Genomic DNA, 16,614 nt, shown 5'->3' on the forward strand with positions numbered 1-16,614 from the left:
TTATTATTCTGAAAGTCACATGAAAAGAAAGTCGTCTTCTAGATCCGGACTGGCTTAACTGCTTCTAAGGCTTCGGGCAGTTCTAAATATCTTTTCCAGCCAATGACAGACAAGGCCATCTTCAGAGTGACTACTCTGACTTCATTAAATGCCTATCACAATAGTACCCCTGTGGAAATGGCACACTACACACTGAAGGACGACTGCCTTTAACAGCTTCCCTGGTTTCAAATAATTGGTTGCATTTTTATTCACATGGCAGGTGAATAGGACAAACATTTCTATTATTCCATGCAGAACAGAAACCTACGAGAATAAATAGAAAAGAAAAATAATGTCTACAAATTCATTGTGAACTCTACTTATGTACTGGAAGACAGAATAAGTGTAAACATAATGAGACAATATAAACATATTTTGTTGGAGCCTAAGTGGTTAGGCAAAGCAAACCAATTAATAGAAAACATATTCTTCGTGACATTTTCTCTAGCTCTTTAATACTACACAGATTTAATGCCAATTGAAGCTTGGTTTTAGCTAATAAATTTTCTTTCATGTTAAGCTCATTTAGCACAACCCTTTTTCTCAAATTTCCTCATGTAATTTAACAAGCTATCTGTGTTTAAGAGTAGTTGGTTATTTTCTTAAATATTGAGATAAGTAAGAGTTTACCAGCTAATGGAAATCTGCTCTCTTACAGTCACATCTGTATTTTCCAAGCTGTCCCCAAATCTTCAACCACCTAACAGCCTAGAGACTGGAGTGGGGTCCAGTGTTTCTCACTTGGAAATGGGTGTCTTTAAAGAATCACTGTAGTAGCTCCTTTCACCTTGCTTAGGTGGCTAAACATAAATGGGACAGGACCTCTCCCTGCAGACTGCAAGCAGCACTGCTGACTGTACAGGTTACCAAGATACTTGAAGAAGAGGGGTGTACCATGAGTCTGATGCACAAGAACAAGCGGGTTAGCTCCCCTACCTGTTTTTTTGTAAGTGCTGAGCCACTGACCCACCCATGGGGCTATGGACCACGTGACCATTAACCACTTTTGAAAATCAGTTTTTAAGTATTTTGCCACGAAAACAGAGGCAGATAAATGATCATTTATGAAAATGTAAGTCTTATTTGTAGAGAACAAAGAAGTTTGAAAATGACATGACATTAAAATCACTCTTTGGGAGACAATATTTAATCTACTGATGAAAAATTGTGATGATCATTTCTTTCTTACTTGCTAAGCTTTAGCAGTATTTAGAAATTAAACACACTAAATCATCCAAACAGTGTTTATATGGGGCTGAATCTGAACCTTGTTTTCTTCTTGGTGGGAAGTTTTCAGATTAGATTTCTGTTTCAGCATTGTTCTGCAAACTAAACACTATTTTCCACAATTAAGTACCTGCAAGTTAAACATCTGGGATGACTGGCAACTCCTTCACTTCAAGAGTAAATTCATTGCTTCCTCTTAGTCTGCCAAACTTTTTTTTTTTCTATAATTTCAAGACTGGAAACATTTATGCTTTTAATAACTTTTTCTTGTTGAGTCTGTTAGGGTAGTGCCAAATTAACCACACCAGGGAATGAAATCCTCTTTTTTCCTCAAATTATGAGCATACAAAGGACGGTAAACACTGTCACCTCACTCACAGATCTGAACGCTGACTGTGCCTTTCCCATGCCAGCCCAGCCTAACAAGACTGTGTGTCCCATTAAAGCCACAGCACAGTTATGAACTGGAAATCCTAGTACACTGGATAGAACCTGTCAGTGGAGGGTACAGGGTGTGACATAGCTCTGCAAACACAGTGATAAGGTATTGTGGACTTACAGAGCTTTCCAAGTGGAAACTGAGACTACCTCATGGACTTGTGGAATAATTTTGCATTTTTCCAGGATAAAAAAGATGGAGAGGACCTTAAATTTTTGTGTTGTCAAAAGATACTTTTGTATTCTTAGCCAGATACACTACGAACTTGAGACAAGGTATATTGCTTGATTTGGTCAATGAAGTTAACTGAGTTGTTGCCGTTGCTGCTGCAGTTTTTGAGTTTGAATAGACCAGAGAAACAGGCAATATCTGTCAGACACTGAGCGGCACAACGAAATTTGTGCACACTACTATTCTTCTTAAGCAACACAGCTGAAGCTGGCACCCTAAAATCTGTTAAATTTGGGCTATTTTTAATGCAACAGCTGATTTTGACAGCGTCCTTAGAGGCTGCTTAATTTAGGTTACACAGGCATATTAATGTTATAGCCTTGGTTAAAGCTGAAGAGCTTGCTCACCCATGATGGGACGGAGCTTGCAGGAACAAAATGTATACCCTGCTTAGGACAGCCCAGCTACTGGCAGCAGGTAGCTGCCAGACTAGCTTCTGACTCCTGCACTTCTCTCCACTTCACAGCCAGGAGTTTATCAGGGACTGCTGCAAGTAGGAAATTGGTGCCTTTTGGCACTTCTTGGCTTTTGGTCCTTCACAGGTGTGGCAAGTCATTAGGTGACCACACCAATCGCCAACTCTGGATGGACTTTCTGTCAGTGCAGTTTATACTCTGCCAGCTATGGGATGATTCCTATAACGTTGAGTAAAATTAGAAAAGTGAATGAGGTTTTCATGCTTTTGCTGATGCAGTCATATTTGGACTAAATATACTGACTACTACGGTATCAGCAGTAAACATATATTTCTTTCTTTCCCCATTAATACAAAGGATAATACTTCTTTTTATCTCTCCTTACTTACTTACTTACTCTACTGTAGACATGTAGCTCTAAAATATACCACAATTCAAACTATTTGGTTACATTGTTTCTCAAACAGTAAGGTAAATGCTGCTACATTTTCTTAAATGCGATGTGATGCTTGTAATTTCCTTGTATTACAATACCAAATTGTCCCTCTCTGTAGGCCACCAATTCTTTGAAAGTAATTGTATAGCTACTTCAGTACATAGGAAGAAATTGCTGATGGTTATGCAACGGGATTTACCTGCACTCCAAAAAAGGCTGTGCAAGATACTGCAAAGTGCTGATCATATTACACTTTCAACTGCATGTTTGCTCGCTTTTACTAGTAGATTGCATTGACCCAGTATCTTTATATTACATAACTAGCTGATTATGCATATAATGCAAACTTTTCTAGTTTTCCTATCATAAAAACATCATTTTCCCAACAGTGGCAAAACTCTGACAGCCAGCATAAGTCAGCCTACTGTTGGCAAGTTTAATAAATATTATGGACTTTATAAAGATTACTGTATGTCTTTCAACAAACAGGAGCATCTTAAATTAACTCTCTGAACATATTTACACAATACTTAGCAGCATATGTAATGGCATATAATGAATATATAAATATGACTGACATTCATTTTGAGATTTTGTGAAGCGTGTAGGAATTAGCCAATACAGAGATTAATAAAATGCTTCCTGAGAATACAGACAATCTGTCTGCTATGAGTGTCCTGGAAGCTACCTCAAAGGCTAGCCTGCGCTATTTTCCATACCACAAGTATGTATTTGTGGCCGCAGAAAATGTTTTTTTAAGCACGCAAGGTACTTAGTACCCAAACATGCTTAGTATTTAAGTACATTACCAGGCATTCACACTGGCAGCCAACAAAAAGTCCTTTAGGTAGCAGTATACTCAGAAGCCATACAGCATATAGATTACCTCATGCATGGAGCAACCTCAGAAACTGCTCTTCCATCACAGCATATATATACAGACAGAAGGTTGGAAATGAGCCAGACATTGTAAGAACTTCTAAGAGGTTATGGTGCAATAAAGTTCAGCCACCCACATGCACAGAAGTCAGGCTCTGCGCACTTCCAGTGTGTTACTGCCTTGCGTCAAGAAAAGCCTCCTCTAGGTCATGTTTGTTCCCACCTCTTAATGGGACAGTTGAGTATCAGCTCGTTACTTGAAACATCTTCGCATATGGTATCCCTAGGGCTGCCAAGGATGACTGAAAATACTGGAAGTGAACAATGGGAGAAACTCAGTAATCATCTTCCTTACTCCTCAGACTTGACACAAGCAGGGCTGAGGCATGCAAAAGAACAGCATTTCAAACAGAAGGTCAGCTTCTGCCAGTTTGAGATTTGGTGCATACATTTCATGCAACTAAGTTATTTTCTTGTGCAAATTACACAGAGCACAGACTACGCTGCTGTGAACCTTCCCTACTTCACCATTCTTATGCTTCAGCCTTAACTGGGACCTGAACTTTTGTGCCACATGAAGTCTTAGCTCTCTTTGCTGAGATTACAAATACAAATATCAGTTAGATCAGCTGTGAAATTCCATGTAGCAAGACGACTGTTGAGAACTAAATCTGCAGGCTGATACTTACATGGAGTATAATTCAGTTTGGAAATATTCAGCAAGAATTACTTGAAATGTTGTCATTTACTAAGTAGACAAGTTTTAAAAGCTATATAGGATGTTATTTCACAGGATTGTATTACTGCATTGTGATTCATTTTTAAGAGGTTAGCAGCCCTGTGGGAATGGTATGGTACTATAGACTCCATAGACTGTCTGAAAAACAAGTATATGATGCTACTTTCTGCCAGCCGATTGGAAGTGGAGCTCTCAAGTTTCAGCCCAGCTCCACATGTAACTGGTCCCTAAGCAGCACTCCTTCAGATACTCTTGTTTACAATCTCATGAGGAAATCTGGGAGCTGAAAGGGCTGGAAATGTGGTAATGTCCTCAGGGCAGGGTGGGGACGTGTAAGAAGGAGAGGTACAGTAGGAGAGCGTACATAGGTTTGTTCTATGAACAGAGAGGACTTCAGTCTCCAGGGCTGTCAGATCCAGCACTTTCTGTATGGATACTTTTGAAAATCAAATTCACATCCCCTTTTCACCACCACATGTATTTTCAAAAGGTATTTCTATGTTAAAAGCAGAAATGAGGAAAAATCCCATGGCTCCAAGTATCTGAAATTATAAACTCTAGGTGAATTTCCATTTCACATAAATGTTTTGATCTAAAGTCTCTCAGCCCCCACATTTGGGTAACCATATGAAAGATGACAAATCTAGAAAAAACCCACGCCTTACCTTCTTGTAGAGACTTCTCAGGTCTCTGTACTGCCACATACTATTGAGGACCTGAGATGCTGCTTTCACCACTTTTGGCGAATGCCTGTTACACATATTAAAAAGGGAGAGAGAGAGAAAGAAAGAGTGAGAAAGAGACTGTTAAGTACAAGACTCCATTCATCCCAATTTTCAAATGCATTGCTATGGATTTAAACCCACAATTAAAATTGTGTTTTAAATGTACCATAAGATCTTTGGTTGGCATCTTGGAGACCAATGTGCTTTTATGCAAGGGCAATACATGTTATTTCTACAGTACTAACTATTCAGTGAGGAGCAAAATGTGTGTTCCTCAGCACACTGAGAACAAGGATTCATGCCAAGAGCATAGTAAGAGGAATGGGAGAGGCAGCAAGTGGCAAAATTGTTGAGGACCCAACTGGTATTATGTACTTCTAAGAAGATGTCCTGGCTACAACTTTTGGCATAAAGGACAAGAAGTTAGAGTCAGAGTTTCTTTCTCTGTAAGATGCCAGACTTCAACTCATGACAGCATGCTCAATGCATTAAGCGCCTCTTAGCAGTTGCCACTCTAGATGGGTGATGAGCGCTGTTTTTGAAGTGCAGAGCCAAGATGCAGAAATACAACTGACTATAAAAAGTCATGACAAATTTCATTAGGAATCCAAATTAGGCCTTGCATCTCGCACACACCATTACCCTCTGATATAATGTCATGTTGAAAACCATACATAACTTCACATGGACTTTCTCTTAAGAAAGGTTTTGAAAGAAGCTCTAAACTATCGTTACAATCAGTTGGAGTCATATATTCCTCTTGGGATAGGTAACTTCAAAAAAATCTAAAAAAAAAAGTATCAGCGAGCACTCAGCTCAGTGAAGAAGGGTCAAATAGAAAAGGACCAGGAAGACAACCCAGCCCATTGAGGAAGCATACACTGTGGTTAAGCCCTTGTGCTGTACCAATAATACACATAAAACAGTAGAGCGCTAGAAAACTTTGCAAAGGCCAAAGTCTGGAGTGAGGATTGATGGTGCTTGGGGCAGTCATTGAGGTGATTCATGTTTTACTCAGAAAAGGCACATGGATTGCAAAACCAAAGAGAAACCAGAAAACCAGCAGTATATGTTACTGGTTTGGGCAGGAAGTCTTCTCAGGGGTCAGGCTCTGGTGCATCCTGTGACCTCTGAGAAGGACCACTGGTAGGCTAACACTCAAGCTGGTAAAGCAATGTTCATGACACAACTGATTCAATTATCTTATACAGTATTTTCCTAGTAAGTTATCTGGTGCTTTTTTTCCCCATTTCTTCCATTTCTTACCCAGAGTACAGCAGCAGGTGGGTAATTGGTGAATAAACAGGAATTTGATAAACCCTTTCAAGCATAATTGTTTTTATTATACTCCCAGCTGTGCTGGCTAGTGGGGTGCTGGTAGCATGGAGTAACCAGGAAAATAACTGTGCCAACCGTACCATGAGTACTGAGGAGAAACAGGAACTATGCGAAGCCAATATGGGCTTGGCCAATATGACCTTATGAACACCAGCTCTCTCGTGCTGTCATACAGGGAAAGTGCTCAAGCCCTGGGCATGCTCCAAAGGCTAGCAGGGCCAGCCCCACACTCCTGGCACTGATACATATCAGGATGCATGGCCAGGCTAGTATCCTGCACTTGTAGAAGCAGATGCTTCATACTGGACAGGATAAATTCATACTGAAGTGTTTTACTGTATTAAACTGAGCATGCCAGAATTTCCTATCAGTCCAACAACGAGCAATTCTGATTTTTAAACAATTGATTACCTATAAGAAACCAAGCCAAAGCAATGGTGCACAATACTAACATTTCTGAAAGTTGGAAAATGGAACTTCATTTAAGATAAGCATTTGTAGCACCGTGAGTTGACAGGTTTTTTGTTCTAGGACTCTATAACCTGTAACAGTAATAACACAGGACCGCAACTCAAAGTACTTAAGAGGGGGGATACGTATCATGATTTCGGAGGGCGTTTTGGAATCACTCAACACTACCTGGGCTAAATACTTTCATTCAACATCGATATGTCTTTCACAGTTATGAGGGATACTTAGACAGGGAATTATACCCTTCAATCCTCCTAAAACTGCCTGTGATACTTCGAAAATTTCAGACTCAACAGGTATTTATAATCTCTACCAGATAATGAGCAGGTAGACAAATGCATTATTCTGAGGAAAGACACATTCAACTTAAGAGAAATGGAAATGAACCTGCTTGCAATATCAGTACATTTGATCTAGAAAATATAAATCAAAAATTTAAATAGCTTTAACAATAATAAAAATGCAAATGTAAATAAATCGGCAGAGCACGGGGAGCTCCCACAACTGGAATCACATACTTTATTATGCTACTACTTTTTACCCCTTACAATTAAAATGTGAGAATGTTTCAATAATGAATTTGGTATGAAAAGAAAAGTGTGACAATAGAGGAAAAGAAATGTGATTAAATTATATTGGCAATGCTCCGATCACATAGGTGAGCATAAGTTCTCATACCAAATGTAAGGTGCATAAATCTTTCCTTCAGGTTGTGGCCTGGCTTTGTGGGGCTCTTTTAGAGCTCTGATGCTGCAGTAGGCTGTGTGATGACAGCTTCGAGTAGGTGGACTGATGGGTTTTGTACACTACAGTGAAGGCTTTTAGTTTTCAAACTGCCATAGTCCCATTGCACTATACTTCGGCAGGCTGACAAATATGAGAACCAGGCTATCTGTTTTAGGCAAAAGAAGGATAAAGAGTGAACTCTTCATGAAGAGTGCGTACATAGGAACACAGACAAGATGAAACCATAGCTGCTCTGAAAATGTCACAGTTGTGTCTAAGACTTTTGCACGTTTTGGTGCCTCAGAAAGTAGCCTGCAGGTATCCTAATGCTCTCTCAGAAGCAAGGTGTTGGGAAAATCCATGGACCCATGTTTCTACTATGTCCCACCTTACCAGCAAGCCGGTGGCAGAGAAAAGGGTGTTGTGAAGAGGGACAATGACTTTACATTCTTCATTCACAGAGCAAGAGGAGCAGTAGCAGAACTGCGGTGAGGCCCCTTCCTTTCACAGGATCCCTCCACCTGCACGTCACCCCTTCTGCAGGGTGCAGTCCAAGAGCTCTGGTCCCTAATGTTTTTCAGGATCTTCTGGAAATGCTTAGAGATAGTGGTTACTGTAGATAATTACTCTTCCTTAAACTGCACATGCAGCGCACTCCGTGCACTGCTGATGGTACGTCAAAAATAAACCACAGCAGAGACTTTTGCTATTGGTATTGTCTGTTTCTTGTCCCCTTTCACACTGGGCATATGATTTCTGATGAAACTAAAGTATTCAACTCACAATTGCACAGAGGAGGCAAACACATTCAGGACTAGTAATAACTACTGGAGATGTTAAAAAAGGTGCAAGGTGATTTGCAAAACATACTTGTCTCCTTTACTCTTAGATATGCCAACCAGTTTCTCAATGCCGCCTGCGTCTCGTAAGGCCTTGGCATTCTCCATGTTTTTAGTGATGACTTCATGCAGAGTGCAGCAAATGGCAGTAACGGTGTCATCAGACATGGCCTTGCTTGCTGAGCTGTTGCTGTTGTTAGCGCCTGGCAGTCGGTGGACCAGATCCCTCATGGCATACTTGCCTTTGTTGAAAGAAAATGAAGGGAGAATTCAGAAGATACAGCAATAAAGGGTGACGGAGAAGAAGTACAGGGAAAACACGCAAGACTATTAGCACCAATTGCATCATTGCATGTAATCTAGTTGTCTACTGATACTCTTTTGGAGCAAGCCACATTTATACGATTGCATGTTCAAGCATTTCACACATTAGGGACTCTCTTAATATTTCCATACTACATCAGTTGGAGACTTCGGATAGGGGCTACATCATGCCCTTAAGAGAGTAAAATGATGATAGGAAAGATCAAGTATATGTATAAAGATAATCTGAATACCACAACTTACAGAACTTGGGAAGTCCTCATCTCCCACCACATAACTCACAACTCAAGTTACTATAAATAAAATGCGCATCAGTTGTTGAAAACACTACAGTGAATGCAAAGCCAATGACGTTGTTATTTGTGAAAAAGTCTTCTCTGAAGGACCAATTTCACTGTACAAAGTTAATTCTATACTACATGCAGTAATTTAACTAGGTTAATTAGCGTTTCTATGACTTAATTGCTTATTCAGTGCTCAGAGATGGCACTGCACTCTTCCACACATCCTAAGTTGTATGCGTGGTACCGACCAGAAAGGAAGCTTTTCTGAAATCTATTACTATGTGATATTTAGAGATTATTTTATATAACAATGACTTCCAGAACTTAAAATCTCCTTAAATGAAAGGCGCAATGAATTTTTAAAATGGTCACATTGAACTGAAGACATGAAAAAGAAATTCTGTTCATTATTGTAACTTTTTTCATGTTTAAATGAACAAAGATTTTTTTTTGCAAAATTGCACCTGAAAGTCATATAATAGTGCTTGTGAAAATAACACAAAAGCAGCTTCTGAGAATTTTTATGTATATAGTATAAATGTAAATATATATAAATGTAGGGCAGGGTTAGCACCGACACAGATATATGAAAAGCCTCACACCAGTTCTAGAGGGTCACTGTTATGGTAAAATGGCAGCTCCGTCCTTCAATGTGATGAAGACAAGATCAGAGAGCACAAGAGCCTGATGAAGTTGTTGCTGAGGTCAGTGAAACAACTCTGAATCACCTTCAGTGCAGCTGTGCTAGGAATTTGCATACAGCAATCACCATGAGAGTGTATCACGCAGGATGAAAAGGACAGGAAAATTGGGAAAAATAAATATAATTAGTAATCTAATCTACATCACATTTTATGAATGAAATAATCAGGTATGATTATTGTCTACAATATGATAATTTAATCAGATTTTTTGATAACTTAAAAAAGTTCTGATCAATTAGTGTTTATGAGTACTTATTAAAAATCTTATTTCTGAATTCATGAATTCAGTTGTGTGTCCATATTTGAAAGAAGATGTAAGAGGAAAATCACATCTTTTAACTACCAGACGTTAAAGTATTTTTATTTCTCACAATTTTGACTGCTATGGTAGAAATACACCCAGTCACTTGGAACAGAATATTCATAGTACAGATAAAAACTAAAATCTCTGTACTGATATGTTAAACTTAAAGGTTATCGAATAGATTTTGTGGTAATGTGAGATCTTAGAAGCTACTCTATATCATGTAAAAACGTTCCGGATTATAAAAAGCACACCATTACCAACAAAATGTGTGCAGTAGGATTTTAATCTTACCAGTGTGCTGCAATACAAATACAAATCTTGTCCTCAAACATTTTTATTTCTTTGCACTTAATACTTAACTGGTCATTTGCATTATTAGCTTTTCAGCAATATTATTAATATCAGATGTAGCACAGATGTTAACACCACTTTCTCTTTCAGAAATGGTTTGTTTGAAAAAACTGAAAATCTTTTTTTCCCCTATACATATATGAAACACCATTCAAGAACAGCCTGAAATGCTATTTACATCTGCATCTGTTTTTTCTTTGTTACATGAACACATTAATAGTTGCTTATCGCTTACGGTGATTACTTCAGTCTATAGTGTATAGTAAATAAAGCTTATGTATAAAAAAATGCCAAACCATGATTTCCTGTAGCTTTTACTCTTCTAATGCAGTGTCTGCTTCAGGTCAGGAGTAAGTACAAGTAGATAAATCAGGTCACTGAAACACTCTGCTTTACTCTGTACACACATCCAAAACAGATCGATGTTCCTTTTTACTTTCGTACCTCACTTAAAGTGCAATGGAGCACTGTCTCAGTCCTCTCGTGGAACCGGATGACAGTGATCGTTCCATTAGCAGCCAAAGACTGTATCCCTTAGCTCTGGGTATAAGGAAATCTGGATGGCTGCCCCAAGCAGATTTCTTTCCTGGAACTGGCCTCGTATTCCAGGCAATAGTATTCATGCCAGTACACATACCTAGACACACAAGATGCTTCTTACAATAAATAAAGGCTTTGGAGTTATCAGGAAAAGCTCAGTAGGAAACCTAAAATAAACACTATCAAGCAAGGTATAAGGATTCTGGACATGTTAATGCTCAACGGTTCTAGCATTTCTGCTGTGCACACACTGAAGTTAGACATGAAAAGATCAAATCAGTATTAGCCACTTAAACCAGGCTTTTTATAGATAATGTGTAACAGTGGGACACTACAGCATCCCTTATTCTGAGCGGCGCTAGCAATTCCAGCTCAGTAATACTACTCAATTCTTGATCGGTTGCCTATTTAAACTAAAATACATTCTGAGTGTTTTTGGGTTTTTTCCCCAAGAATTGCATCAAATTTAGTCTTTGGATAGAAAGTGCCAGAAGACTCACAGTGCATATTTTGTAGACCTAAAATCTAGTCAGTGTATTGCAGCTCCGGCAGCTGTGCAAGCTGGTGTCCAGTTTGGAGACCCCCCCATCAGAACCTGCAATGACAATGCCAGGCCCCCAGTTGTACCAGGTGCTGCCTGTGAGGGAGCCAGGTTTCCTCCTCCCTGCCCTGTCCCCAAGGTGCAGCGAACTGTCACCTCCAACAGAGCTGCTCACACATGCAGGTAAAGCAGCTGACTGAACAGACAGGCATTGCTGGTCAAAATGTCCTTCCAGAGGTTCATCAGAAAAAGGTGGGACACCAGCTGGAAGAAGAGGGGAGTGGCTGGGCTATAGAGTTGATCTAAGCCACTGTTTACATGGTCTTAACATCTATTAACAAGTGTAACTGTTAACATATTTTCTGCGGTTTTAGTACTTTGAAGACTTTGTTAGCTATTTGAAAATGTATTTGGGATGGGGAAAAGCCCCTGCCTTAGCCATTAAAAAAGTGTCATTAATTTAATTTAATTCAAAACATATGAACTTACATTGAAAAAGCAGTAAATTTGCTTTAATATAAAGTTAAGTCATGAAAGTTAAAAGTTAAGGACTATTCTTTATACTGTAGAAAACATCTGCAGTAACTTGCTTGCATTCCAAATGCATTTTCTAAAACTATACATAGTTAATAAATTACTGCATTATATTCACAGAAAAAAAATCAGGTATCAGTTAACTTCTCTTATCTCAGTTATTTTCCTTCTGCTTTACAACAGGCATGAAGGAGAAAAGAGTCACATTTTTTAGCATTAACTGCAGAAGAAATCCCACTCTAGTTTAGAGTGGTGTAAATGTTGCGTAATGCCAATGGAAGTACAGCTACCGCTACTTCAACCCAACAAGCTGACAACGCATGTGATCCTTGACTTGTGCATTAGTGTTTGTTACAATCTGCAGAGCGTTTGCATTTAGAATTATTTTTTCAATGGCAAGAACATCGTCTGAAATAGACTGAAACATATAATGGAAACTAGTCTTGTAATGTCAGCAAAGTTTTATCTATCACTACCAGTAGGAAGGCTGGGGAATTCAACTTGCAGCTCAAGAAGTCTCCCTGAGCTGAGGAAGTGACAACTGATGAGGGTCCTGGGAAGAGAGCAGGATGTGTGTGAGAATGATATTAAAAATAAATAGCATTGTTAATTTTCATTAGAGTTCATACAGGACTGCTTTGATCTACAAATAAATTGATTTTTTATTTGAGCAACATTACACATTATAAGACCCCAAACTGATTTAATGCTTGCAAAGAGGATTTACTTAATATGATTAAACATAACCACCAGCTTGACAAGGAAAAAAGAAATCATATTTATTTTTTCCATTTCACTCATAAAGGAAGGAAGACATTAAATAGCCATAATTTTTGGGCAGTATCGCAGGAAAGGGGTTGTCCTCTATGTGTTTGGGACAGCATTTTTCTGATACTATATATTTTGAAGTTATTTTTCTAAGCTAAGACTTTTATCACTGTTTTATATTGAGAGCAGGATTCGTCTATCCCCATACATTAAGTCTGACTGTAAGATGATAAGGTTTGCTTAGTAAACATTTCAACAATGCAGATTTAACATCTTTTCCTTTGCATGATGAAGTCTCATTAGCACATTAGCACATGCCTCTGTTACTTAATTCAGGAAACTTTTTCCTTCATAGGATCAAACTGACAGCTGTACTAAGAAAGATTCTGCCTTCAGAGAAAAACCATAGAGCAAACTATTCTGGTAGATTTAACAGGAGCAAAATCATCACAGATAAGGTTCCACTTCTGGAAATATTTCCCTACTATTGCCTTGAGACAAATTCACCGCTAGTGTAACCCCACTGACTTCATTTCCATTTTCAGTCATCTCTGAAAAACAACTGACACATCGGCACATTTATTAAATAGTTGTGACATGGTTCCTAGTTTGAGAGAACCTACTGAAAACACAAGAAACCTCAAACAGATACTAATTCAAACTAAGAACACGGTCCTAGAGGTAGAGCTTGCTCTAATAAAAGTAATACATCACCATTTTTTCCTCCCCTCAAAGATACCCATTAATTCACATCGTGTAGCTAGATAATATAAAAATAGCAAAATGCCACCATATTTTGTTGTAATGATACAGGTACCCTATTCCAGAACTACTGTATGTCACAATATATGTGAATTTTGTTTTCTTGGTTCTAACATGTGCACGCCACTTAGATTTCCAGACATACATGTTTTTGTGCATTTTCATCATCCTCGTGTGTTTTTAAGACCATTCAACTTCAGCATTTCACAGCCTTTTTGGAAAGACTATTACTGGGAGAGCTTTTATTATTACTTTCAATCATTACTTAATAAATGTGCCAAAACTGTCTATTTACTTCAGGTGGAACAAATTTTGATCATGAGTCAGTGTATTCAACTGGTAGTCTTATAAATTAGAGCGTATTCATCACATGATAGCAGTGGCAGAAATACCACTTCTGTATTTGATAGAGTTAATTTGTGCACCATGCTCTCTCTTGTCAGATACTGTTTTTTTAAGGTGTAACTGATAATCACTATCGGTACTAGGGAAGCATCTGAAAGTGCTCCTTAGGGTCCAGATGTCATTGCACTAGAGGAAGCCCGTCCCTTCCCTGAACACCAGACATCTTCAGTACATATCAAGGTGTAAGAGTGGGGTGTAAGAGCCCACAAAAAATGATTATGCTTAGTACAACATGTAGCAAACTCTGGACTCGGACTGCCTAGGCCATAAAAGGTATTTTGTAGACATCAGAGCAACAGTGAATCCCACATGATTTAAGAGGGTAAAGGTTTATTAGTTTTCATAAGGGCATTTTCTTCTGCCACTGAAACACTTGAGGGGGAAAAACTACTGTGAATTTTAAAGGCAAAAATGTTAAGAAGTAAGATGTTGTCAGACTAGGTCTTAGAGCCAAACACATGTAGTTTTTTGTGGGACAGAGGAGTAAGCAAACTGAAGATGATGAAGCAGGGTAATGCCAGAGCTGTTGGGCCAGTAACAAACTTAGCGGATGGAAGGAGACAGTTGTATTTTTGAAAGCAAGAAAGGCTGCAGTACTGAGGTTGAGAGACACTTGTCCATGTGAGTAGATGTTTACTCCTCAGACTTTAGAGAGCACCAGGAAAGGTGTAGGTGAGTCAAGAACAAGAAATGATGTGGCAATGTTGGTTTATAAAGGAGGATCCCTATTTCAGGAGACAGAGCAGCACAAACTGAAATAAGGGTCATTAGCCACCCCAAAGTTTAATGCCCTCTCGCTCAGCACTCAATGACATGGCTGCCTCCAGACAGGCTTTCCACTGCAACCACTGAGCCAGTGACTTTGCTATCCACCCCTATCCATAATATATAGTCTCTAGCATTGCTGACTGCAGCCTACATTGCATGTGACGGAACTGTAAGTCACAACAGTTTGTATACAGCAACTCTCTCTTCCCTTTGTCTGGTGACTTCTTGGTTTGACATGACTTAAGCTGTTGACAGGGCAGATTTATACAACTCAAATGCAGTGGCTACTGTCAAACCCACATGGCCTGACCAGTGCTAGCTAATGGTCTGTGATGTTGCTCACCACAATAGATCAGTTTCAAGTTCCTAAGACCACTGTGCATGAAGTAGCATTGGATGAGGAAAGTGAAAAAAAACCTGAGCAGTAGGATTGAAAAGCATACACCCAAAAAGCATGGATCCCACCACTTCGAGCAAGTGTCAGAGAACAGAGGATTTTGGATCAGTTTGGGATTTAGGTGTAAAAGGAAAGCTAAAACCTTTTTTTTAGGCATGTAGGGGGCAATTCATGTATCCAAACATAGCGGGCTAATGCATTTTCAAATGCCCTTAAATACCTGAGGTGTCTGCACAGTTAGTAGACCTATGGAAGATACACGGCCTTCTGGAAAAGCAGCTGAAGACAAGGTAGGATGCCCTATGGTCTTTAATGTTTAGGCACCTGAATCTCACTCCCAATGTTTGGCCAAAGATGTTTTTTAGGTACTCAAGTCCTTTTGCTTCTTATGTTAGCAATGTGCATGAAAATTTGTAATCTCTGGCGCTTCAGAGTAAATGCACATTAAGACATTTCACTACATAATGTTAATTGACTATAGTACTGCAATTTTATCCCTATCCAAAAACCTATCGTATCAGTTCAATCATTTGTAAGGGAATGAGCAATGAGTTAACTTAGACTGGTTTGAGTAAGCACCTCAGAATTTGTGGGCTGAGGCCACTGCTTTAGCTGCTTCACATTAAGCCTAGCCTGCCAATTAAGTTGGGATAATGAGTGCTTTGAGCTAGAGAATAATGCTGGATTTCACCTCCTTGCAGGTTTATTTGAACTTAAACTTTAAGACTCTGTGGAGATAAATTATTTTTGGAGAAGACAGAAAGAATAAAAAATGTTACACACACATGCCCTCCTGTGCCCCCAAGTACCCAGGTGCACTGTGCTGATGGCTGCTGAGACAGAAGATCAGGTGGAGGTCTCAGATTCCCTCTTCCCCTCAGAAAAACGATACATATTTTTCACTTTTCTACCACCTCTGATGACAGGCAGAAAGATTTCAAGATACAAGATTGGTATTCGGTATGGACTACGACAAAGAGGAACAATATCTTCCCTGATGCATTATATGTGAAGTGCCAGTCATTAGTTTTCTTTCTTAAAAATATTTTTTATCAAGAATACATTTAGCCATAGGTAGTGTAGCATATAAAGCCCTACAGGGAGCAGGAATAGTAATCTTTTACAGTTTCAGGGAAGAAACCCTCAAACTTTCATAGAGAGATGAAAGTACGTGTACCACCAATATCTGTGTTGGCAATGCCAGTTGAGAGTTGCTTGTAAGAGAATCAAATACGTAAAAGAGTAACCAATATAGAAGCTTCTACCGTTTTAAAAAGATTAAAGGTGCTGGGTCTCTATTTTGCAGGAGAAAAGTATGGCATGAGGAGAACTAGGAATGACAAAGGGCACAGCCATAACTGGGGTGGAAGAGCAGTATGTACAGAAGCTAGTAACACTGGACAAAGACAAAAGAGAAGTAT

General features: G+C 39.0%; 1 protein-coding gene across 1 annotated transcript in view; it reads right to left on the minus strand.

Annotated features, from left to right (window-relative positions):
* CTNND2 (catenin delta 2) overlaps window positions 1–16,614 on the minus strand; it is a 556,320-nt gene that overhangs the window by 29,655 nt on the left and 510,051 nt on the right. Inside the window, exons 16-17 of the mRNA XM_059836017.1 lie at window positions 8,540–8,750; window positions 5,075–5,159 (exon numbers count right to left, since the gene is read on the minus strand). Of these exons, the coding sequence (XP_059692000.1) occupies window positions 5,075–5,159; window positions 8,540–8,750 (296 nt within the window). The remainder of the gene's footprint in view (window positions 1–5,074; window positions 5,160–8,539; window positions 8,751–16,614) is intronic.

The sequence above is a fragment of the Gavia stellata genome, chromosome 3, assembly GCF_030936135.1.
Source record: "Gavia stellata isolate bGavSte3 chromosome 3, bGavSte3.hap2, whole genome shotgun sequence".
NCBI classification, from domain to species: domain Eukaryota; kingdom Metazoa; phylum Chordata; class Aves; order Gaviiformes; family Gaviidae; genus Gavia; species Gavia stellata.